Consider the following 27,043-nt stretch of genomic DNA (forward strand, 5'->3'; position numbering starts at 1 on the left):
ACATAATCAATACTTTTTTTAAAAATAATGAACTATACTCATACATTATACCATACTATACTGTTTCATGACAGTAGGAAGCTACTGCACAAGGAAAGCACTAGGCAGTATACATGATCCTACTCCATTTTTTGTCTGCCACAAAAGAATGAGGAAGCACTTCCATGTGATTTGTTATAGATCTAGCTTCACTAATTGTTAGTAACCAAACATCAACCTAGCAAAGAAGCGACAAAGGAAATAGTAACACAGAATAGTCCAACCAGAGAAAAATAAAAAAAAAAGCTTCACACATGAGGCAAAGTAATTCTATATATAAACAATAATATAAACAGAGTAATTCCATTTATATTGTTAACACCTTTGACATCAGTAACAATGATATATGTAAGTTTATCCTTCAGTTTGTGGAAAGAGATGATTGTTTTGATACATCCACCCTATTTTACATAGTCTCTTTCAATCTTCTGCCATGCTTCCCTACCAACTCTTCCAGCAAATATTATCAAAAGAGTAATTTCTTTTTTCTTTCCATGCCTGTTCAGCAGGAAATGTGACAAAACCTATTGTACTATTCCTACTATAGTAGCACATATAGCACAAACACATATTATGAAGACAGCCAGTGTTTCATGGCATTTACCAGTTATGTCATGACAGAATGTGATTGACAAGACAAATACCAGAGAGAAAAATGGCAGTAGAGTAACACAAAGGCTAGCTAACCAAGTATAGCAAGAAATTATATGATTTAACATCTGGCTAAATAGTAATATACCTTTATTCTAATATACAAGACAGTTATTAACACATAAATCAAAAAATATATTTATAGTACAAAATGGGAGAAACACAGTTAGCAGGATATATGTATTTTACGCAATGAAAATAATGCTGATACGCATGTCAAAACATGCCCCCAGAAAAGAGAAAAATTACCTTTTCATTTTGTAATCCATCTCTTGGCCCAACTTCTACAATCTTTATGTACTCAGGCAGTCCAGATGCTTGAGATTCCTGAAACACAAATCAATACTGAAACACAAAACAATGAAAGTCACTAAGATCAAAGATACACCTTGTACTTGTCCTCTCATATGATTCTGGGTATAAAGTCATATTGTCAACAGTAACTTTGCTCACGGCCTTTAAAAATCTGTGAGAACATGTTCCACACCTTGAGTTAGGGAATAAAAGTTAAAAGCAGAAGTTATCTGCAAGCATATTCCACTGCTCCTCTGAGGCCACAAATGTTTATTATAAAAATGTACATAAAACCATAAATGAATATTGTGTTTTACAGAGTGAGAAATATTCCCATTTCAAAAAGCTTCCCAATGAACGATCCAGTCCTCCAAACTTCTAACTGAATGTTCTCAATTTAACTCAACAGTTAGTTCTCTGTAAATGTTTGCAAGACCAGGCTATAAATCTGAAAAGAACAGAGCAGTCAAGAAATGTTGAAGAGATTATTAATGAAAGATGAAAGTAATTCCACTGCCTGAAGATGAAGGTTTTAAAGAAGGATTTAAAGGAGAACAAGGAAGGCCCCTGGTAGACAAGAAGAAGAATTTTCCAGGTGTAAGGGAAGATCTGGAAAGGCAGGAGACTGACAGTGAAAGGAGGGAAGGAAGGCAGCAGCAGGGTCAAAGGGCTAAGGAGCGCATGGGGAGTTGGAGGGGGAGGAAGGAGAAACAAGAGCAGAAAAGCAGGTGAAGGGAAATGAAACTTCCTTTTTTATTATTTAGCTGCTCTGTTATTGAATCAAGTTGACAAGTGTGGCAGTTAACATAACCTGGGCCTTTAAGTCCTGAAACAGTTCAGAACAGTTGCTCAGACTGACCCCCAAAAAGCTGTGTGTCTTTAAAAAAAAAAATCAAATGGCCAACTTGGGGCACGCTGCCAGCACCTGTATGAGCAGACAGGAGGGATGCAGGCAGCCCCACCAGGAGCTCTGGAGATGCCCTGTTTTCTATATTGCACTGAATACAGAATCCGTCCCAGTCTCCCCATTCCAGTGTTGAAAGCCTGTGCTGGGATTCGGTGAGCTACCTCTGGGACAGCTGCTCCCACTGCACCCACCACCTCCCCTCAGAGTTAAGCTCCACGGGAAGGACGACACTGTCAGCCCCGGGGAATGGCTCCCACCCGCGGGAGTCGCAGCTCGCCCAGAGACCAGAAATCACTTCTACAGCGTGTAAATACAGCCACTAATCTCGCATCATCCACAACCAGATGAAAAACCCATTTTTCATCCCTCCCTGGCTAGTATCATCAGCGTTGTTGCAACCAAATGGCCACTCATTTCTCCTCATGGTAACGGAAAATGAGCATTCCTACAGCACCTTTGGTTTCTCCCCGCACTCTCGGTGCCCGTGGATAAAAGTAAGTTCTCTGCAGCAACAGCCGCAACACTAGCCAAAATACAATAAACATATTTCAGAGCATTTACTGTGTATTTATCTGAGCCCAGTAAAAAGAATGGGAAACAGCTGTATAGTATCTATTTGATCACGTGGAACATCTGGTAAGTTAAAACTCTGACAGGCTGTGCTAAGCCCACACTCGCTGACAGTATAAACCTACTTAAATGTGAAGGTAAAACCTTCACATCTGCTGCATATTGTTTCTCTTTTTTTAAGTTATTTTCACAAATATGGCACCGCTTCAGCACTACGGGCATAAATCTGGGTTCTTTCATGATTATCAGATTCTTCTTGTAGCAAGGCAAATGCCACAGCTGCGCTACGAGTAAAGCTGTGACTGGAAAAAGAAAAGGAGCTAAAATAGATTATGTGAACCAAAGCTTAATTTAGAGCATGAAAAATGTCCATAAAACTTCGGTGGCAAAAATGTTCAATTTCTAGGCCAAATCCTGTAAATCCTATTCAGTTCCTACTGTGGTAAAACTTTTGCTGAAATCAAAGAGCTGTACCTGTCTTTAAGAACAGTTCACACACCTACAGCACGTGCAGTAGTCATTCATACAGCCGTTCAGGGGATGTCTGCAGCCCTTGGATTTTGTAGGGGACAGAAGTTTGGAAGCGACATTGCAGAAAGGCATTCAAGTATTGATTTTTATCCTCCATCTGTGATATTACAGGCATACAGTCTCTTTCAGACATAGTCCAGGTCTCTCACCCCCTGATTTTCTCTATAGCCTTCCTGTCCACTAGTCCGTCCCAACTTGAATTAACTGCTCTTGAACACAACACTGAGAACCATGTATGGGATGACTCTCACAAGGGCCACATAGTGGAAACTAAAGGCAGTACTACAGACAAATCCTTACACTCTTAGAGCTGATGAACTAACAGCTTAGAGTAAACATCTTGGCTCTGAGTCCAGAAGAGTCTTGCTTTGCATTGAAATTTCATCTAGTTTCACCTATAGTACATTGATTGCTCCTGTCTTCAAGGTCACTCAGTTCCTCCTGTGTGGCATCCAGTGTGGTATTGATAATGGTCTCCTGTCTTTCTGTCATCAGCAGATCTTACCACCTTGATATTTTCTGGTGAAAACATTTGGACTAACATGATTATCTTATTTTAACACAAACATATATTACCTCAAAAAATTTGGGTTAGTGCTATAGAAGAAACACATTTTAAAAAAAGACCTGAGGAACTCCACCAGCAATGTCTCTTTGGTCTAATAAATCTGCTTTCAATATTATCTCTCATTTCCTCCTCAGCCAGTTTCTTACTCATCTCACAAATTCTGTTCTGATCATCCTTCCCCCCAACATAACTAATAATTTCTCTCATGCTGCATTGCTGAAGCTCAGATAACAAGCAAGTAAAAGGGAGGCAGAATACTTAGGTTCAGGCCCCTGTGTACTATTTATGCATTTTACAGTGCGTAATCACTGGATAAAACTCAGAAACAAATTAGAGACTATAAGAGTACATGTACCGTCTTCTGCTAAGATGACTAGCATTTTTCCATTCTGTGGCCCAAGTTGAATCAGAGGAGTAAAGGAGTAGCTCTTAATCTTAATCTCACCTGTCCTATGAATGAATACTCAGTAACTAGCTGTTAGGACATTTTTCCAAGACATTGGAGATATCTGCTTGACAATGTTGTTGGGAAGAAAAAAGAGACTCCCTGCTTTCTTGGGAAGTCTTTGGATCAGTGTCACACTTGCAGAGTATTTGGACATCACTTGAAACACAGCTGAAGAAGTCACCTGAGCCACCAGTCACAGTCTCTGCAAGGCTCAATGCCATCTGCATTCACTAGGCAAGCTTCAAATCCACAGAACAGACTGAAGTCTTTAAGAGCTTATGCAGAGTTTAAACACTTCTCTGTTTACTATCTGGATGGCATTACACCTTAACCAGGACTCGGGCTTCGTGAATTGAGGGATCAAGTTCCCCAGACTGGAGGATTCTAAATGTGCACCATCCCCTTGGGTAAAAGGAAGGATTTTCAGAACCAACAATGAGACAAACATAGAGAATTTTGACACCTTCAAGTAAGGCATTAAATGGTCTACAGATAATAAATAGAAAATATGAATAGAAATAAATAGAAAAATGAAAAATAGTTTTTATATTTTAATAGAATCCAAAAAAGGTGAACCTTACAGAAATACACAAGTACTTACATTAAACACTAAACATGTCAGGTAAATAATTTTGTTTCAGAAAAAAATATTTACTAAATTGTATTATATGAAGTATTTTTATGTAACAAAGTATAAAAAATAGTTATGGTAGATACTTAGAGGTGACTGCTTACTGAATTATATAGTGGCTCTGTTAAAAAGTAATGACTACCAAAGTACAATGTTTGAAATATCAAAACGGAAATAGTTGACATAAAAGACTAAGAGCCTGGAAAATTTGTTTTTTCCATGTATCAAGCCTTGCCAAGGGAGAACAAAAAGCATATAAAACCACAAAAAACTGCCTCCCTCAAAACAGAATCCAGCCAAAGAGTCTTTTTAAAAAAATTAGAAAGAGAAAAACCATACCATTCAGCTTGAGACACCAAATGCCAAATTTCTGTATGGAAACATTTTCCCTGAGCCATAAATAGCCAAAAATGCAAGTTTATTATAGAAAATCCTACTTAATTAGAGCAGTATAATCTTCTTAATGTAACCGTAAATGTAATCAAATTAAATAAACACATTTTTTTAAGCTCTGTCACTGCTTTACTACTTCTAGCAAAGGTGCTGAGGTTCCTTCAGCCTTCTGATTTTTATTTCATGCAGCTCATTCATATGGACACTAATAGCACTGGCAAATATTACCTAGAACTGCTCAAAAGTAACTGAAAGGACCCAAAAGTAAGGGAGGAGAATCTGGAGGTTCAGGTCTTTTCAGTCTTTTTAACAAAGCAAAGACGAAGCTCTGCTTTCCTTTTCCACAAGGTGGTGTTCTGGCACAGAGGACAACTGAACAAAGGTAGGTCCATCTTGTACAAGGAAGAATTATTCAGGAGAGCAGTTTTAAACAAGGATCAGCAGGGAGGTGGCATCATAACTCCATATGTATATGTGCAGTGACATGGGCAAATGCCCAAGAACTGGGAGAAGGCTCAGAGATAAATAATACGATTGCTGGAAGGAGAACAAAGCAAACAGTGGTCAATCTTCTGAACACATAGATGTCTCTAAAAATTACAAGACATAGAGGAAATAAACAGGAAGAAATTAAAATTTTAGTACATAATCAAATAATGATTGAAGTGGTATTGCAGACATTTGTTTATATAGTTCACGCTACTGGAAGGCAGATATAAAACATATTCATTCCCAAGTTAACTAGGGGCAAAATGGAGAAGATTCACCTGTGAGATATAAATAATATATAGAGATATTCAGAAAACAGTGGGACACACCTGTGAATATCCCTCAGTAAAGATAAACTGAGTATTCATCCTAGAACTTCTGCTGTATGCTGCTGACATGACCACTGGGAGAACAGTAGCTAGGAACAGGCCATGACTAGCAAAAAAACTCATCAGCCCTTGAGAAGCTTTTATTAAGTAAATTTTTCTTATGATAGCATTGCACATTCATGACTTGAATGATAACATAGAAATACCACACACAAAGCAGTTGCAAGTGCTTTAGACAACAGGACTGGAATTCAAAATTCCATTGACATACTAGAGAAATAAATATGATGCCAATAAAAGCAACACATAACACAACACTTAGGACTATCCTTATTGTATCTGATGCTGACCAACTAATTAAAATAATTTTTGCATGTTGTCTTTTACAAATTCTATCATGCTTATTTCTCCATTTTAATAATTTTGACCCCCCCAAAAAAAAGATTTTTGTAAAACAGGAGATAGACAGTACCTGACTAAACAGGTAAGAAAAGGACTGGGATATTAACAGGAGATAGACAGTACCTGACTAAACAGGTAAGAAAAGGACTGGGATATGAAAACAAATACAAACTGAATATGAATCAGTAACATCATGCTCTCAAGAAAAAATAAGAAGAAAATGAATGGCAAATCTAATCCTAGGCTATAAACAGGTATATCATAGGTAAAACAGTAGCCTGCCACTTAATGAGTAGAAATCCTGTGTCTAGTTTTGGACTTCCTACTTTAAAAAAGAATTCAGTCAACTGGAGATCATCCATAGGAGGGTAAAATATAAAATGTAAGTAAATCATTACAGAATTAAATTAGTTAAATGCAGAGTTAACTTATCTGGAATAAACCAAATAATCCTTGAGGTCAGAAGGGACCTCTGGAGATCATCTAGTTCAACCACTGCTGCTCAGGGCAGGGTCAACTAAAGCAGGTTGCCCAGAACCATGCTCAGCTGGGTCTTGGTTATCTCCAAGGATGGAGACTCCTGGGCAACCTGTTCCAGTGTTGACCACCCTCACAGTAAAAAAGACTTTTCTGGTCTTTAAATGGAATTTATTGTACTTCAGTTTGTGCCCATTGTATCTTGTCGTGTCAGTGACTTTGTCTTCTTTATTCACCCCACTAGGTATCTGTACATATTGATAAGATGCCCCTGAGCCTTCTTTTCTCCAGGCTGCTGAACACTCTCAGCTCTCTCAGCCTCTCCTCATATGACAGATGCTCCAATCCATTAATCATCTTCATGGCCTTTTGCTGCATCTGATCCAGTATGTCTACATCCCTCTTATACCTGGGATTAAACCTACAGGTATTATGTTAGTCCACCTCTTCAAATTTAATTTGAATGTGCTTACAACTTTATTAGAAGGCTTGTATGAGCTCATGAAAGAGTAGTGATTTACATATATCAGGAGATTATCTGAACTGACTGAGAATTCACTGTAGGGATTTCTATTATAAAGTAATAGCTCTAACATTTCTACTGTCATTTCCAATAATTATTAAATTTTAATATCATCTGCCAGTACACTTATTAAATTGTTGCAGGGATGTTTACAATAAAATACAAGTCATTCATAGGAAAACAGAAGAAATATGATTTTAAACACAGAGGAATTCAACTAAACTATAAATGCTTATGCTGTTGGGTGGCCAGTTGTTTGACCTAATCCTGTTTACAAAGAGGACTTTAATGGTAAAGACAACAGTCATAAAGTGTAAATAATATTAACTAACAAATAAGAAAAAACTATGATTTTTATTTAGAAATTAGAAACTAATATATCATTAAAAGAGTTCTATCAAGTGAGCAGAATTCTGATGAACTGACAGTTCAAAAGGTAACAAATGGCATTAATAGGGAACGCTCCACAGAAGGTAAAAAACTGTTACCGTGTTAAGAATAATATTCTTACACAAAACTAGAAAATTCAAGTCACACTCTTAACCACACTACTCATGGACATACAGTTATAAATTTAAAAAAGCAAAAATAACATCTATATATTACTATTGCTTTTGGAAATCCTTTAGAATAGGTCTTCCGAAGCTACAGAAGACAAGGTTTAAGAGTGGTATTCAGCTCAAGGTTAAGAAACCTCAGCTCATTCCTGCTGTCTAAACATACCTACCTGGAGTCACTCTGGATGACTTAAGAGTTCTGGCCTTCAAGTGCTGCTCAGAAAGGGCATGGGTCCCACTTTGCCCATTTACTGTAGATCTCATTTCAAGATGTCTATACACTACAGGGCATCTTAAATAGCACTAGACACATCTGTTAGGCAACTGAACTGAGATTCTAAATGCTTCCCCCCATGCAGGTGTCTAAAGGCATGCTAGATGTTTAAATTCCCACTGCAGCTGAAGGAGCTTTATTATAGCTGATGGACATAAAGAATAATTCAGGTCCTCCTAAGCTTCACACCTAGTGGCTGATGATCTCAGTCACCAGGTTTGTACAACTGCTTGGGGATCGAATGCCACTCCAGAAGGAAATAGGTCTCTTGTGCATTTTACAATATACAGGATATGCCTATCCCATAAGGATGTCTCATATATCCTAGGTGTTTCAGATGGCACAGCACCTATGTTTAGGCAACTGAGTCTTGTCTTAGGTCTGCACTGGCTACCACATGAACTTCAGCTGCTATAGACACCTACTTATGTCTTAATTCAGATGTTTTAATCCCAAGCAGACATCTGCCTTAAATGAACTATATATAATCTAATGAGTTATCAAGAGAAATTGGAGGAACTTCTTTTTAGTTCCTCCAAGAGCTCAGTAGGCAATGTATTCTTTTCATGATTCTAAATTAAGTTTTCACCCTTCCTCACTGACATGATTCCCAATCCATCCTGCTGCCGCATTTCATCTTTGCCTCTAAGCTCTTCCTCACTGAAAAACTGGGATACAGATAAATACATAGGTGAGAGGGAGTAACATTACCCCTTGTAACAGATCACTTCAATCCAAAATATACCCTCACCAACTGATACCCTACACATCAACAACTTTCCAGGTATATGAAAGGCAACATGTAGCACATGGATATTTAAGGAGTCCAATGAAGAGGATTCTAATTCCTTTTTCAGAGCATCTCTTTGGAGCAACTGGCATGATTTCTGTTCTTCTGCCCAATCTACGCATTAGAAGCAATTCAGATCAACTGAATACTTGCCTCCTTGTTTTCCTGTAACTCCTCTGTAAACAGAGCATTCACATTGACCCAGACCTTGACCCATGGACTGACTTTCCAGTTTGACCTTAGACCTCTCTCATCACTGTGGACCTGCTTGATGGTCACTGGGCTGTGTGGCCAACTCTGGTTACCATCACTGGACCGAATCCTGACCCTGACTCACTGACCTGCACTCCCAGCTCTAACCTTGGACCTCCCTTATCACCACAAACTTGCTCGATGACCTGGACTCTTGCTTGAACCCAGCTACCACCTCTAGGCCTACCCTGCTCACCTCATTTAGCTACTGTGGGACTGGGCCCTGGCTAGTGACCTGCCAGCCTTGTTACCACCCTCAGCTTCCCTCCCTTTGGGAGCTGCTAGCCCTTGCTGCTCCCTCACAATCAAACTGAGAGAAATTTCTTATTCTAGAGGTTCATTGCAATATCTGACCCTTGCTGCCTGACATCCATTTCAGGTATATACTCCTTGAGCATTTCTTTACCCCATGTCATACATGCTGGGAGTAAAATGCAGCCTATTTCTCCCTCTCTTTGCCCCTTTCTATCAGTTGTACCTAAAAAGAAAGTGCAGTAGTTGTTAATGGCTAGCACTGTAAGTAGAAGCTTTGTTGATGGAGGCCAGTAATATCCACATGCTCCAGATTAGAGCAGCAGCAGTCATAAACTACGACTGAAAGTCAGTGCTTTGCACATTAGCTCTCTCTGATCCTGCTGCACCATCTCCTTACCCAGTGGAGGCTACAGCTATCAGATGCGATGAGAGTAATCCCAAAGGATACTGTCTTGTTCAATCAACAAACAAGGGTTTGACAGGAAAAAATACACCAAAATCCAACTAACAGTAAAAGAGCTCTGTCTGATACACAAGTACAACTCCGCTCATAAAAGAGAAAACTGAGGCATGATATGCGGTTGTGCTAAATCACTTACTGCACAGAGAATCACCAGAGGGGTACTAAGTGTGCAAACCAATTTCACAGTATCTCCCACGTCTTAGCAAAATGTAACAAGATGTATCAAATCAAATAAGCAACTGCTTTCTGTGTGAAAGGACATTTCTTTCAGGCCAAACACAAAATAGCACATTTTCCAAAAGAGCTACAGAGTTAATAAATCAACATAATCTCTGTCTGCAGAAGTCTAACAGAGGGAATAAGAGAAGGAATTCCGCACTTCTCAGACTATTTTCCTTTATACTAGATCAGAAGAGGTCAACTCTCACATACTTTGTGTGAAACACCTGCTGAATATTGTTTTCTATGATTTGCAGTTTACCCTTTTGTTTTCAGTGGATGTGCTTAGCTGCTCAGAGATACAAACAAAACCTGCAGCTGCCTCCAACATATAATTTGCCTCGTATAATCAATTCAAGTGAACTCTGCTTGAACTATGAATATACATAAGCTGATACCCTGGCTCTTTCAATTTTGTTTAATTGAAAGGGTAGTCATATATTTGAATACTGTTTGGAGGTGTCTACTTTCACTTTTATTTTAAATACATAAGAATAAGGTCTAATAATTTATTAATAACTTTTTAAATACATGAGAGGATGAAAGTTGTTTTCTGTTGTACTTTTCATACCACATCAAAGACTAAACTGACGTTCATTCTTAGACTATTCCTCATTTTCCCCTTTCGTGACGAAGTGCCAAGTTCAGAAGTAATAAACAGGCTTAAAGATTCCTCATTGGTTTTTTATCATGTTGTGGGTTTGGAATACATTCTGAAACTACTACTCTTAGTCAAACAAATTAGATGGGTTACCATACTGATCTTGCAACAATATTATCCTGTATTTCTTTATGACCTTCTCAGTTTCTTCATAAACTAGATTTTCTTCTTGATCTCTCCATTATTTGAAGAGAACACAAATGATAACAGTATTTCTTCCAAGACTGAAGAGCTACACTGAACTACTACACTGGGCACGTGTTTTTCCCAGTAGCAGTATATAAACCCATGAATTGCTAGCCTATATTCTTTAGCTTCAGTTCTGATTAAGTCTTTGCTTTGTAACTTCTCATATATTGCTTTCAACCCCCAATACTGCGCAAAGCACAGATTCGGTGAAATGATAGAACACAATTTAACTGGTGGTTGTGTCTCAGGAACGCAGTAATGGCTATGCTGGATAGAAAATGAATAAAGCTGTATTTCCCACCTTACATAATGGTAAAGAGCAAAATCTATTAAGACCACCTATTCAAAATATAAACATTTATGAAGAAACATACATAATATCATTATGAAGAAACATACATAATATCATTATTATATAAAATACAATTACTAGTATTATTTAAAATATTATAAATAAATATTTAGAGGAAATATAGGCATATAAATATCAGCATTCTAGATTATTAATTTACATATTTTATCATTTTTGAATCTTACTGTTCTTCAAGATTTTGATATCTCAATTTAAACAACGCCAGTGAAAGTATACTGGAAAATATCTATAAAAAATATTATGATGTGAAGATAGTTACAGACCCCTAGAAGCCTTTCCCTTTAGTAAGCAAAGGTAAGAAATGTGAACACTTGAACTGCATAAAGTTACTCATTTTAAATTGTGGTCATCAAAATCATGACAGTCCATGCTACATTCTAACTATACTGCCAAGGACAACAACTTACTACATGTCAGTAGAGAGTCACACAAACATTTCTGGTGGTCATGGCTTAAAATTTCCTGAATGCAAGCTCCAGTGGATCAGAAAATTCCACAGGCAGATGCAGGCTACCGAAACTGCTGTTCTGACAGCCCTTCAAAAAGGAAATCTCAGGAATTGGGGACTGCATGTCTAACAGAAGGAGCGGCTAGTTCTAAGAGTGACTGTAAACCACGTCCAATTCTCTGCTATGATGTTGGATGCTCTGAAAAAAAGTAGCAGCATTACAGGACAAATACGCAGAAGGATAAAATCAAGCCCAAAGACTGTTTACATCTTGGAAAACAAAGAAAACCCTTCTTCAATATTCATGTCTGTATTTTACATAAAATCATTCATAACCTGACTGAACAAAAAAATAGACCAAATCTGTCAAATAACAGTCTCCTGTATGAGTCTGAACTTTCTGAATTATCACTGACAACTTGACTTGCCATCTTCTAAAAAACATTTGTTGCTATTTTCAACAAATGTAGAGCACGTGGAATCACAGAGGTTTGAATACAAGTGTCAATTACAGCTAACAGTTCATGCAACCTAAAAGCAGACAGATGTGCTGTAGTCACAGATAATTTTGGATAACTTGCAAAATAATGATGAAGGGAATGTATTACTAGAGTCAGGTGGTAGCAGAGGCATAGACAACCACAGTTAGACTTGTGTTACAATGGAATCATTAATAATAAATGGTATTGGAGGCCTCTGTTGTTAGTAAGAGGCCAACGCAGCCAGTCACTTTAGCAAAAATTAAAAATGTATTTTCAGGACATGGTGTATACATTACCTTTTTCTAGTTCCCTAAATGCTTCCCTTGGCTAACAAGCAGCATTTCTCCATTAACCAAGTTGATTTGCAGCCAACTCGCTTTCATCCATATCCCTATCTTGGTCAAAGCCTGGAAAAGCAATTATACTCTGCCATCTGGGCTGGATGAAAAGGATACAGAGAACTGAGATCAACAGCATACTGATGACACTGGAGCCAAAACCTCCCACACTTTCCTTTACTATTATTTATGGTAATAGCATTATGGTGTGTATGGTGTTTTACAGGCAAGACTGAAGACAGAATTCTAGAAGGCAAAAAGAGTGGTGTTTTTCCACACACATTGAAAAAGCAGAGGCATGATCATCCTTACAAGACCAACATGTGAAAGTAATTTGTCCTTTATAATGCTTTGGGATATCAATGGGGGGGGAAACGAATACATTGACAAGCCAGCCCATCCACCCTATCAGATAAGTCTCTTCAAATACCTCATTGTCAATAGAAGTGAGTTATGCATAGATCTTTAAGAACTCAAGTAAAAAGTTGGAAGTAAATCAACTATTCTCAATTATTATTGTCATCAAAATCACCTTCTGTGTCCAAAGGCAGTGCCTAAAAGATCAAGGAAATCTTTAATTCAAGTACAGCTGGCCCACCACTATGTTTTCCATAGCTCTCTTCCCAAAAGACACTGATAAAAATGACAGTAGTTTAATGGTTATTTATTTAGCCACTGTTGGCAACTCACCCTTCAGGAGAATGTAAAATTTATAAAGCTCTCTAGAAAAATAACATCTGCAAAGTGTTACCATAATAATTTCCCAATAGTGGGAAGGAAATTATGGTATCTTGAATGCTACACCATTCTTGACGTTATAAAAATGTTCCATTTTCACAATGGAATCAGTCAAATGTGAGCATATTTAACAATATCATTTTTTGCCCATTTAACAGATAATAATTAAACCTATTGAAAATTTTCCCTATATGAAATTTAGAAAAAAGACAGATATAATGCCTTGTTTTTAAAATAAACATTTTAAAAATTTTATCAGCTTTTATAGGCTTATTAAAAAGTACTCATATTATAATGATATGTCACAGCTTCTGCTGAACTGGTTAAATTTCCAATTTATTACATTAAATAGTAATGTAATAAGATTTTAACATGTCCTAAACATGCAAACCTGAAAACAGTGGACTGGAACAAGCAGAAGAAAATGGACTGGTACTGCAGAAACTATGACAAAGACAAAAACAAAATGGGATCATGTCACTTCAGACTATTTGAGAAGATTAAGGGTAGTTATGGAAAAATGAATCATGAGATTTCCTCATTTTTTATTGCTTCCACTCCTAGACTTCACACATTTAGGAAGATTTTTTTCAGCCTCCATATTCTGGATAATAAGTTGTACAACAGATGAGAAAGAAATGTGCGTTGTTGTAAAACTGGTAATAGGACCAGTGGGTCAGTGTTAACGAAGCACGAAATAAGTAAAAAAAAAATCTAATAGTATTACCATTGGCTGTACTTTCATTTTACTATGACACATAATCTTGACCAAAGGATTGTTCTAAACTCTGATGATAGATAATAATACTTAGGGACTAAATGGCAATCCAGCCATACCACTCACTAAGCTCAAAATGTCCTGAAATGTTCTTAATGCCAGGATTCAACTGGACTTTAATACACCTGAACTTAAGTATCTATACATTTATGTCTACAGGTATGCTAGGTATCCCAGTACAGTCAATTCACATATAATGTCTTAAGGTTCTCTAAACACAGCATGTAGGACACAGGACCTGTGCTGCCTTTTTTGGCAGCTGGAGGTAAAGTAGGTTATTATAGGGCATCTTAAATGGCATCAGCAATGAAGCATGGCCAGCCAAATCAAGCCACTTCTCAGCACTGTCAGCAATGGCCAAAAGCATATGAAACAACTCAGCCGAGTAGTAAGGGCACAAGTCAGATGGCTAATTACAGGCACCTAGTGTATTTGAGATGCATCCCACTTGACTTCCAGCTATCGCACCAGAGGGCACAGGTCTCACATAAATCCTGTTTGATATCTACCAACCCTATAAGCCATCTCAGCTACCTTAGGGCATCTCACACAGCACCAGACAACTGTGCTTAGGCAATTGAATCAAGTAATAAATTTCAAAAAACGGCAGAGACAAGAGAAAATTCTCAATCACCAGTTGATTCCTCTCTGTAGAGCCAACAGCCAGCTGGCTTAGTAGCTTAACTTTCCATCTTTTCATACCATTCAGGCAAAAGTGAGACAAGGCAGGGCCAAGGAACTTGCCTATCCTCTCTCTTCTCTTTCCCCAATAAATTCTTCATGTAAGCTGTTTTGCTTTATATGAAGCCAACATATAGTTCAATTTAAATTATGTTTCCAGGCTTTTAAAAATTCAGCTGTGATCAGCTGCGGATTCTGTTAAATCTTTTTCCTAATCCCAATATTCCACATGATATACCTTCATCACTTACCTTGCTCCCCCATTTCTCACATACTAACACCTATATTTAATCTCATCTTAACTACTTGCATTAAAAGTAAACCCTAAAGCCACATACAGTTCCTTTCCAGATGCTGCTGTTGAATTATTTCCCTATGGGTTTCACCTAACATTCCACCAATGTCCTCTGGCGCTTCAGTCCACACATCTCATGCATTCAAAGCCTTTAAACTTTTTTTTCCAAGGAACTCATAAACTAACACCTTTATTCCCATACAAAACAGCTAACATCTGTGGACAAAAAAACAGCCAAACAAAGAAGAAATGTCTACCCAGCACAGTTTTTTACCAATGCACCTTTTAGCAGTTTTTGCATGTAATAAATCTGGTTTTTTTGTCACAAGAGCTGTTGAGAATCACTCTCATAAGTATATTTAATCCAAATAAAAAATTCAAATATAATATAATAATTGGAGTAACTTTCATTCATTTACACCAAACCATAAAATAAATCTCCATTTAACAAGGGAATTATCTAAAAATAATATCAGCTACAACAACATTCTGACAGTAAGTATAATTTCCTTCTTATCACCTGCAGCATCTTTTTCATCTTTTGCAACATTAGAACTTTGTCCCAAACTATGATCAAAATCTTCGCCATCAATTATTATGTCTAACCCAGTAAAAGTCTGAAAAGTCATGAGCCGATTACTTCCAACTCTAATACCTTAAGACTGAAAAGCAACCCTTAAAACTATCCCTGAAAGTATTTTCCTGAGATGTAAATCATGCATTTATCAGTTTTCTGATTCCTTTGGAGTGAGAGATTGATTAAAAGACCAGATAGCCAAAAAATAAAGTCTGTATCTGATTCATAATCTCATATTTAATAAACTTTTTATTATTCATTACCACTTATGTCACTATCAACATATTACAAAATAGAAAAAACTTTTATCTCCACTGCACTACTTAGTTTTAAAGTGTGGGCACCATTTTGACATTTCTGCCCCAAAAGGGCTATACAAGTGTACATTAATACAGCAGTAATTTCCCTTTTGCTGAAAAGCAAAAATGCTGAATTAGCTTTACTGGTATTTAGCACAGTATGACAGCCTGATTTTGATCATGAAGCTACAGGCCTCATATTACGTGCTCTTATCTCAGAAATTCCAGATGAGCCAATAAGGCAACTTTTCTCAAAGTTTCAATATCCTGATGAGTTTTTCTATGTGACAGAAGATGGATGGATTAGATAGCCAGAGAAAACCTTTTCCTACAAATTTGTACCTGACAGCTTTTTATTCCCATTCTTAAAATTAATGTTTTTCTGTTCCAATATTTTCTGAGGCTCAGTTAATTGATGAGCCTTACTGAGTGCATAGTACTTCATTATACTGTATGTCAAGGTCCACATATGCATTATGATGTGCATTGGCACACATTGTAAGGTGGTACACATTCCCCAGCAAGTTCACAATAACCACACACCATCTTTAATACACATTTCTCTTTCATACTTCATCTATCTTTTTAAATATACATTTGGGGGAAAAGAAGAATGCTAAAGAAAATATTTCACCTTTGTTAAATGAATGAGAGCTAAACAATAGAAGAGAATTCAACACAGCCTGAAGTACTAAATAACCACTTTTCTGAAGTCCCCCACAGTTTCTTTAAACATAACTCCTTCCACATTTGACACATCAAAGGATCTCAATAACCCTCAATTGCTAAAATTTCAGAGAATCATCACCTTGGTTAAACGCCTCAAATATTTATGTTGTGAAAGAGCAGAGGGTGACAAGAACTCATTTCAGCTTTATCTCTGGACTGTACCTACACTGCACCAGTTTCTCATTGCGTGATATTCACATAGAAACTGAAATTCAAACACACACTTTAATAAACAACTGAATCTTCCAACCCAGATGCTGCAAGAATTGGAGCTACCTTTTTCCTCTGAAACACCAAAAAAGGTCCTATCATTAAAACTGAGAGAAAATAAGTGTAACTTCATTCTAGATACCCAACATTCCACCTTTACGCCAAGTCTAAGTGAAAAAAACCTAATAGTAGTAACAGTCATCTCTATAGTCGCTTGGATCACAAATTAGTCACCTTGCCAGACAGTTCAAAGATACAAAATTTGATTAATTAGGAGCAGTAAATATTTTGCTTTATGAAAACTTTTATGTCTGACCAACTGGTAAGTCTTACAGTAGTCTTATGACGTACCTGTGAGATTTCCTTACCCAAACTAGAAGCTAGAAGATCCACAAATTTTAAATAAAATCCTTATTAAAACCTGAGGTAAAGATAATATTCCCATTTATTTCAGTAGGAATTAAATTTGGATCTAGTTGATCTTAGGCAAGTCACTTATCTTCACTCTCATCCAAGGCAATGAGAAAATGAATTAAGAATGATCTCAAGATGTATGAATTTTAAAAATGATGATTTGATACATGGGGTGTCTGAAATTAATCTTTTTCCTTGAGCTGGCAAGAGAGGAAATGAACATTGCTGTGCCCATATGTAGGCTTTGAAGGAGGTGGAGGTGGGACAAGTCAAAAACAGGATCTCACCAAAACCAGATGTTGGGTCTGAGTAGAAATTTCCTGTGTGTTTTTTAATTCCCAAATTTGCAGAGCAAGATCTGTAAAATCCTTTACATTTCCAGCTGTATTATGAAGTTCTAAACCCACATAATAATCACAATATAGCATAAATCTGTATCAACTAAAAAGCTCCTGTTATCTTTCCACTATTTACAATCCAATGGCACAAAAGAAATAGAAGTCAGTGACTCCATTTAGGGCAAACTTACACTTTATTGTAGAATCATGGAATGGTTTGGGTTGGAAGGGACCTTAAAAATCATCTAGTTCCAACCCCCCCTGCCACGGGCAGGGACACCTTCCACTAGACCAGGTTGCTCAAGGCCCCATCCAACCTGACCTTGAAAGCTTCAGGGATGGCACATCCACAACTTCTCTAGGCAACCTGTTCCAGTGCCTCACCACCCTCATAGTGAAGAGTTTCTTCCTTATAGCTAATCTAAATCTACCCTCTTTCAGTTTAAAGCCTTTACCCTTTGTCCTATCACTACATGCTCTGTAAAAAGTCCCTATCCAGCTTTCTTGTAGGCCCCCTTCAGGTACTGGAAGGCTGCTATAAGGTCTCCCCGGAGCCTACTCTTCTCCAGGCTGAACAACCCCAACTCTCTCGGACTGTCTTCATAGGAGAGATGCTCCAGTCCTCTGATTATCTTTGTGGCCCTCCTCTGGACCCGCTCAAGCAGATCCATGTCTTTCTAATGTTGGGGGCCCCAGAGCTGAACGCAGTACTCCAAGTGGAATCTCACGAGAGTAGAGTAGAGAGGGAGAATCACCTCCCTCGACCTGCTGGTCACGCTTCTTTTGATGCAGCCCAGGATACGGTTGGCCTTCTGGGCTGCAAGTGCACATTGCCGGATCATGTTGAGCTTCTCACCAACTAACACCCCCGAGTCCTTCTCCTCAGGGCTGCTCTCAATCCATTCTCCGCCCAGCATGTATTTGTGCTTGGGATTGCCCCAACCTATGTGCAAGACCTGGCCTTGTTGAACTTCATGAGGTTCACACGGGCTGACCTCTCAAGCCTGTCAAGGTCCCTCTGGATGGTATCCCTTCCCTCCAGTGTGTTGACTGCACCATACAGCTTGTTGTCGTCAGCAAACTTGCTGAGGGTGCGCTCAATCCCACTGTCCATGACGCCAACAAAGATGTTAAACAGCGCTGGTCCCAATACTGACCCCTGAGGAATGCCACTTGTCACTGGTCTCCACTTGGACATTGAGCCGTTGACCACAACTCTTTGAGTGCGACCATCCAGCCAATTCCTTATCCACCGAGTGGTCCATCTGTCAAATCCATTATTATCGTCTATTATTATTATTATCAGCCTCTTAACTTCTAACATCCTGTTTGGCACCTTTAGCAAACCAACTACTTAGCCTTTTCGGACCTTCTCTCTTCAACATTTTATCCACCAATATTCTTGAGCTCTTATTCTGCAGCATAAAGAATACCTGGCTGAAAAAACTGGCATGAGTCTACTGACTGGATATTCTAAAGGGGAAACTCCTCTTGACTTCAAAGAAAATTTTGGAAAGAGCTCAGCATTGAACTCTCTCTACTCCAGTTAAATTCAGTGGGAATGTGGTTTTGTATTTTATTTACTACCTTCAGTATCAGCATGTATCAAATGTCATTTATCATCTCCAAAGTCATCAAGAAAAGATACAGCATGCTGATATGAACTTAATAGTTTACAATTTAATTCTAAATAATAGTTATAGTAATCCTTTTCACTTTATTCTTCCATTTATTTTATTTTTTTAATAACTTTGTATGCTTTACATCTTATGAACATTAAAAAAATAAATGTTTCTTGGGAATCTGCAACAAAACAAAAAAGTCCCATTCTTGTGATGTAATTGTCAAGAAAGAGATCCATCTACTGAGTTTTGTATTGACAAGGCCTCTACATGTAGAGGAATATGAAGGGCTGGAAATCAGGAATTTCAAAGTCCTTAATGATCAGTTATTTAGGCTTAAATTACATGAAAGACAATGTAAAATCTAAATACCTTGGAAGTTCAGGATGAAAACACAGAATGGGGTAAGAATGGTGGGTAAAGGAGAGAGGAAAAAAAAAAGGATACAAAATCTTTGCCCCATGCAATTAATATACTTTCTCTATACTGATTTCATTAAGTATGTTTAAATAACTTCATCCTTTTAAAAAAGTCAAGAAACAAGAATTCTGCAATATAAATTTCAGAACATCCAGCTTCTTTTTTCTCTATTAAAAATACACTTCATATGCAATTTCCAGCAGATCAAAAAAAACTAAATGTAAATTATGATGTATTTTTTGCATATTGTAATTGTCATAATAAATTAATACATTTGCAATATTGTTGACAGCAAATTTTTATAATACTTCTTAAGCTGAATAAATTAAATAAAAAATGAAAATAGCCTAAATAGTTATTTAAGGAGAGCCTGCAAATGTGAATTTGTTCCTGGAATGTGTAATTATGTGGAGATAAAAAGAACATGAAATATAGTATGTCTCAAATCAGTTGCTCTGAGGTGAGCTAAAAGATTCAAATAAAACAGACATGCCTTCTCCTCCCAAAAAGCATAATACCATATGCCTCATTTTTTATGCTGTAATTTGAATCAAGAATCAACCATCAAATACAAGAAGTGGTTAAGACAAATATACATAACTGTCATATGGACTGTGGGTTTTGTTGTTATTCTTGAGTTACTTTTAAAATAAATTTGAGAGGTTTCTAGCATATGTTTCAAACATGATAGTATATTGCAAAATCTAAACCAGCAAATTAAAACTGCAAAAGTAAGACACCTGTGTGCACCTCTTGATCCAAGAGTGTCCTGCCGTGAGGAGATGAGGGAATCTTAGGCTGTGTGTTTTAGGTCTGGATATTTAGGCATGTAGCATATAAATCATTGCAACCTAGGCACTGAAACAGAAGTCAGCTGTCTAAATTAGAGGACCCAAGCTTTTGTTTGTTATTACACATATTTAGCATGTAGAATTTGTGTTCCTCTCCAGTAATAAAAATGACAATAATGTACACTGTGCTTTCCAATGATAATACACTGAACAATTGTTAATAATTCTGGGTATTGCATCCCATATGACAGCCTAAATATGTGGCAGAAATCCTACAAGATAACATAGCACACTTTAGCATTCTTTAGATAGATTTACACCTCCTAGAGTCACAGCTACATCCAGCAGAGCAAGAGACTGGAGTTTTATTTTTTACTTACTTTTGCTTTGCTTGTGGTAGATGTAGGCAGCCCACATCAAACCATATAACTCCTAATATACTCCTAATACACTATATCTTTTAGTACACCTAGTACACCTAGCTAGTGGTACATTAAAACACAAGGGTTTAAGAGGAAGATGCTTATTACTTACGTTTAGCCACTACCCTCTTGCAGGGTAGAGTAGGATGCACTGATTTAAAGTGCCAGAAGATGAATATTTACACTGAAGTTGACACTCTGACCTTAAATAATTCTATTTTTTCCAAAATATTGTAAGCCATGCAATGTAATTAAAAACTGGATTTGGAATTGTCTCTATTTTACATCATTTAAATATCTACTCCTCTATTCCTTATTATATAAACTTTAAAATCTCTTAAGAATCCAATCATTTTCACTACTATGGAAACCACATCATATAATCCTTTTTCTAAACCTAAACCATATAGGTTATTTACCCTCATTATTTTGATTAGAAAGCTATTAAAGAATAAGACATCCCACTACTCACTCTAGGCCCTATTATTTTGCCTCCGATACAGCTCCAAATTGTTAAACCTGGACCTTTACAAATTCGTCAGCACAGTATATAACCAAATTCTTATATATTTGGGAATTTTTAGACAAAATTGAATTATTTTAGTTTTACAAGAGCCCTGGTAGCAACACTCTAATAACACCTATATTTTACTTTGTGTTCAAAGAAAAATCCTGAAAAACTCCTGAAAATATTTCAGCAAGAAATCAACTCCTTATTTTCACTAGCCTTGAAAGTACTAAATTATTTCTGGGAAACTGTTCTTGCACCTTAAACCCCTTCCCCTATTTTACTTCTTGGTGTACCCACATAAATGTGATTACAGTGGTGCCCCCGTAACTGTCTTGCATACACTGGTCAAAACAAAAAACCCACTTTTTACACCCATCACTTGAGCTAGTACGTTTTCTAGATCACACAGAGAGGAACACATTTTTTCTTGAACAGGATTGGTACAGAATGCACACAAGCGTAAGGAAAAGCTTTATGGAATGTTTAAGCATCCACATGAGAAAAATGGAAATTTGAACAGATTCATGTAAAGTAAAAAAAATTATTAAAATCATCTAATAAAAATCACAGTGAGGTAATGCAGAAGCAAATGTTAAAACATTAACAGTGACCAGCTCTGGACTTAATTAGTGTCAATGGGCTCAGCAGACTGTGCAGCTTACAATCACATCAGTGTGCATAAAATTCTCATGTTTGCTGTTTACTGAGAAAGACATCTTTCTGTATCCTTGGAAGAAGAAAAATCGTGATGAAAATTAAAGAAGAGCATTGCAAAAATGAAGCAAAAGTTACAGGCATCCATTACAATAAAGAAACCTTTTTTTTTTTTTGATCTACAATTTTCTGGGAAGATATTATTACTTGTCTTCAACTTCAAACCCTCTCTGTTGCAAAAGCCCTTGAACCTTTCAGATGCTTTGCCTGATGGGGGCAGAGACTGACGCAATGAAGTGGTATATCAAGGTATTTTGAAGGAATTTTTAAAAAATGTTCCCATCTTTTGAAAGAAAATGATGCAGCAAAATGTAGCAAGGGCACATGAAGAGGATTATAATGCCTAATACATAAAAGTCCTTTCATTCTATTTTACTTCTTTTTACAGTAAGAAAACATTTTTCCACTTTTACAGAAACAACTGAAGGAATTATGTTTGGTTTTTTCCCCAAAATTCAAAGCTGGATAGACACTATTCTCAGGGAATTGTGATAGCTGGAAGCTGTATGGAGCTTACCCATACAAAGCTCTGTGCTCACAACAGTATTGCTTTGGATATTCCGTATATGTAGCTTTCGAGATATCAAGCCCAGATCATCATAAGCAAAATTACAATGCTGCCAGCTTTCATGGCACTCAGAACATTCTATTTTTCATTATCTCCCCACCTCTGAAGTTACATTGCTACCTAAAAATAAAATTTCACTTCCAGATGGTGGAGAAAAATGGAAGGTATACCCCCAGTATACCTGACAGGTGTAGAAAACAGAAGACAGATGCAATGAACAAGAAGTGCATTTTTTTAAAGTCATGATTTTTAAACCAATTTTGTTCTAGGCTTGGCTCATGTTTTTTAATATTTGAAGCACCGACTGATTACTGGAGTAAGACTTGGAATGAAAGACAGTTCAGACACAATATGCCCCAACAATAAGTGCGTTGTTATAGTAAAGGCAATGTCATGCTCAGAATTATTTCCTTCTTTGAGTACTTCATATTGACATCTTCCTCCAATGTCCTTCCAGATTTATGCAGCCTCTCTTAAAAGCCACTGGTAGCTTTCCCTTTCCTTCATTTTTTTCCTTCCAAAGCCATGATTAGGACAGTCACGGCCTATGGTCTTCATTTGGCCACTTGCCCACATGCCTCCTCATCTAACTTCCTCTCCCCCTCCCCACTACCTCCAGCCACTCTCCATACCTGTTCATAGCTGACAGACAGGAGGGTGAGCAACCACATTCACTCATCCCTCCATGAGAATCCCATCGGTACTCAGAGCACCCCAGGCCAAAAGGAGGGTACAGCTGCTCCAGAGGAGTTGACGGCTCTGCCTCCACACCCTTCCAGCTGTAGTGACCCTCCACCCGACAGCAGATGGGCCCATCACACTCGTTTGAGAAATACAAACTCCAGGGAGCAAGGGCGATACTGTGGCCTCACCAAAATATGTGTCACCCTTTTCACACAGTGGATTATAACAGGTGGGGGGGACCACAGATGAGTGGATTTCTTTAACACTGCCTCATCCCTGCCGCCAGCACCACTACAGATGCCCACCTGTGTGTGCACTACCAGTCAGATGGTTTAAAACCACCCGTGTTCTGAAATATTGACCAGGAAAGGCCCAGCGGCGTGGGGGGATGAGAGAGAGGCCCCACTCCTCCGTGCACGCCCTTACACTCGGCGGTGGCCGGCGGGAGGGCCGGCGGGGCGGGCAGGGAGGAGGGCGAGGGCCGGGGGCAGGCAGGGCGCAGCAGGGCCGCAGGGTACGTGCGTGAGGGGCCAGGCGGCGGAGAGGGGGCCAGGGGGCGGCGGCGGCGAGGGGGCGGCGGCGAGGGGGCGGCGGCGGCGAGGGGGCGGCGGCGGAGGCCCCCGCGCCCGGCGGGCCCGGCCTCCCCCTGGCGGCGGCCGCGCCTCGCAGGGCCGGCACCATCCCATCCCTTCACCCCCGCCCGGCGATACCTGCCCGGGGTGCGGTGCCGCAGGCGGCGGCGCGGCCGGCTCCCCGATCCACAGCTGCTCCTTGAGGAGGTGCTGGTAGCTGAGGCAGTGCTTCAGCGCCGACGGCACCGTGCCCATGGCGCGGCAGCGGGGCGCTCGCCGGGCGCCCGGCAGCCAGCCGCAAAGTCGGCGCAGCCTCCCGGCCCGCGGGAGCCCCGCCGGCCCCGCGCCCGCCGCAGCCACTGGCTGCAGCCCGGCCCCGAGCAGCGCCTGTGATTGGCGGAGCGCGGGAGCCCGCCGGGCCGGCATCCCTGCCGCGCCCCTCCCGCGGCTGCTGCGGCAACCGCCGCCTCAGCCCGCCGACCCGCCAGCCGCCGCCGCGCCCCGGAGGCCGCGGCGGGCCCCGGCGGCGGGGGCGGCCCGCCCGGAGACGGCCGCGGGGCGGCCACCTCTCCTCATCTCCCCTCCTCACCTTCCCGGGCGCTGAGGGCGCCCGGCAGAGGAGCCCCGGCGCTGGCTGTCCGCCTTCGGTGCGGGCTTGGCCAGCGCCACGGCAGCCTGCCACTGCGGGGCGGGGGTGGGGGAGAAAGCCCTGAGGAGACTCGGGGACCCGGCGGGCCCAGAGCTCGGGGGGGGCGGAGGGGGAGGCACGATCATGGGGACAGCCAGCCGTCCAGCCCCGCATCCCTCCTGACACTCTGCACACCCGGGGGAAATGGGGCCCAGCCTGGGCTTTAAGTGCTTTTGGCAGAAGGCTTGAGGGGAAGGAGAGGAGCAAGGAGAAGAGACAGGGCTGCTTCGACACCGGGACCGCTTGCCCTGCTTGGGATCCTGGGGCTGCGCAAATGATGCGGAATAAAACCTGTGCCGCTCGCTCGGCCGTTCAGGTGGCAGCTGGTCTTTGACAAGAGGCTTTATGCACGCGCCTGCATTACGCTTTTCATTTGGGTAGCAGAAACTTAGAACATAGCAAATGGAATACTTTTCAGGTTTTAACAGCTCTCTCAGAAGAAGCAGGTTATATTTTGTCGTCTTCAGCATTCAGCGTGTCAGCCAACTTTCCAAACTACTCTCAAGCGAAATACCGTATGCATTGGAAATTGTTTCTGGATCATTCCCTTTCTGGGGTATCGAGGACTTTTTGTTAAATTCACTAACCTTTCCCTTGGTCATTTTCTGCAAAAGATTATGAGGTTTACAGCCAAGTCTCTGTTTCGGTCATTCACAGATAGACATGATGCCCTCAAAGCACCATCTTTTTCTTTTGCTGTTTTGCATTTCAAGCTTGCTGTTCTGTGCATCCAAAATCCTCCCTCTGAGTGCTGTTGTAAACCAAAACTGGAGGCTGATTGATTGGCTGGGAAATTTTTGTTTTTCAAGGATAAAGACAGCTTTTCAGAAATAAAATATTTAAAATACAATTTTAAAATGTATTTTAAATTATCACTGGCGGGCATCTCTGCAATTTCAAATCTGGCCACAGAAAAGTGCCAGGGGGTTTCTCTACTGACTGCGATCTGAGGCAGTTAGTATTTTTTCTGCCTTCTTCCAGTAAAATATTTGTGAATTCAGAATTCTTACGTTTTCACAGTTCAAAATTCCACTAAGTTTCCATTAAATGCTGACGCTGGATACTTGCTTTGGTCTTGCTACCTGTAAAGCTAGGGTTAAAATATACAAAGAAAGACTGGCCATAAAAGCAAGCCTGTCTCTTTTGTCTCCCAGTGAGAGACAGTTTATCTATGATTTGGTACATGTGGAGAGAAAAGCACTTTATTGAGGTAAATAATTTCGTTTTGCACTTTTTTATACATTTCATAGTGAGTTGGAAATAGGGTGAAAAATGCAATTGTGAGGAAGTTAGAGTATGTCTGTCTATAAAGTATACCTCTCCTACCTACCCGACCTCTTCTCAAGTTATTCCAATACTCAAGTCAAACTTCATATTGGCCTTTAATCACCTTTCTTACAAATATCTCTGAAATTAGGTTCATGATAACCCTCTGCAGGTAACTTAGACGTCAAACTGCTATCTTCTTCACGTTAAATCCCTTCTAATAGCATTGTTTCTTTGTCTGTTTCTGTTGTTATAACCATAAAAACATAATGCCAGAATTGAATGCCATTTTTGTAGGGCTTAAAGCTTCAATGTGGTCTTCCAGGCTAAGTCCACTGTGAATGTTTTTGACACAAATCTGCTTTCAGACTCAGAGTGCCACCAAATATGCTGAAAAGGAGCATCTTTATCTGAAATCCCAGTGCTGTTGGGCAGAGAAGGAAAATATATCAGTGATACATTAGAAAGTAATCCCAAATAAATGGGCTTCTCATGCAACAGTTTCTCATTGTTTTTTCTGTTGTACCTCTCATTCTCCTTGAAATCAGAATTTGTCTTTCACCCTTGACAGTTTAGCACTGAATTTTTCAACAGGTGCTTCTAATTCTGTGTAAGCAGTTGCTTCAAAATCAAGAGACATATAAATAAAACACATTAATCTGAAACTCACATGTTTCTTGGGAGAAGGACGTGATAAGTTATCTATCAAAAAAGCACTGTGTGTTAAAAGCTTTAGAGCTAACCCAAACTATTATTCCTAAACAAGAGTCATGTGGGACAGCACAGTGTGAAAGTAGCTCCAAGAAGAGTGCATCTTAGGCAGGCATAATCATGCTGATACTGTTCTTTGCTTGCAGGGGCTAAAAAACTTGCTCCACTCCACTTTGTCAGCTAACATGAAGGTAGGTATGGTACAATATGCTGTTTAACCTTGTCTACTTTCAGTGGTAGTACCAGTATATTTACTGATTGAAATGTTTGCAAAATCATATAAAGAATAATGGAGACTTCTGGCAGATCTTTCTGTAACAGCACATGGGCCTCTCATGGTCTGGACCTTTGTATGCCCTGCGCTGTTCCTTATTTTGATTCTGCATATTTTTTGTTCAACAATGGCATTTTGGAACAACTTCAGTTTACTAGAACACATGGAAGGACTCAGATATGTTTAGT

The 27,043-nt window shown here is 39.4% G+C and overlaps 1 protein-coding gene across 2 annotated transcripts in view; it reads right to left on the reverse strand.

Moving 5' to 3' along the window:
* The window catches only part of HMGCLL1 (3-hydroxy-3-methylglutaryl-CoA lyase like 1), an 85,707-nt gene extending 61,432 nt beyond the window's left edge, over nt 1-24,275 (reverse strand). The window contains exons 1-2 of one of the 2 annotated variants that reach the window (XM_072855186.1): nt 24,055-24,275; nt 940-1,017 (exon numbers count right to left, since the gene is read on the reverse strand). In XM_072855186.1, coding sequence (XP_072711287.1) covers nt 940-1,017; nt 24,055-24,171 — 195 coding nt within the window. In that variant the 5' untranslated portion in view covers nt 24,172-24,275. The remainder of the gene's footprint in view (nt 1-939; nt 1,018-24,054) is intronic. The other variant, XM_072855187.1, reaches the window with a different exon arrangement.
* Nucleotides 24,276-27,043: the final 2,768 nt, after the last annotated feature.

The sequence above is a fragment of the Ciconia boyciana genome, chromosome 3, assembly GCF_034638445.1.
Source record: "Ciconia boyciana chromosome 3, ASM3463844v1, whole genome shotgun sequence".
Classification (NCBI taxonomy): Eukaryota; Metazoa; Chordata; class Aves; order Ciconiiformes; family Ciconiidae; genus Ciconia; species Ciconia boyciana.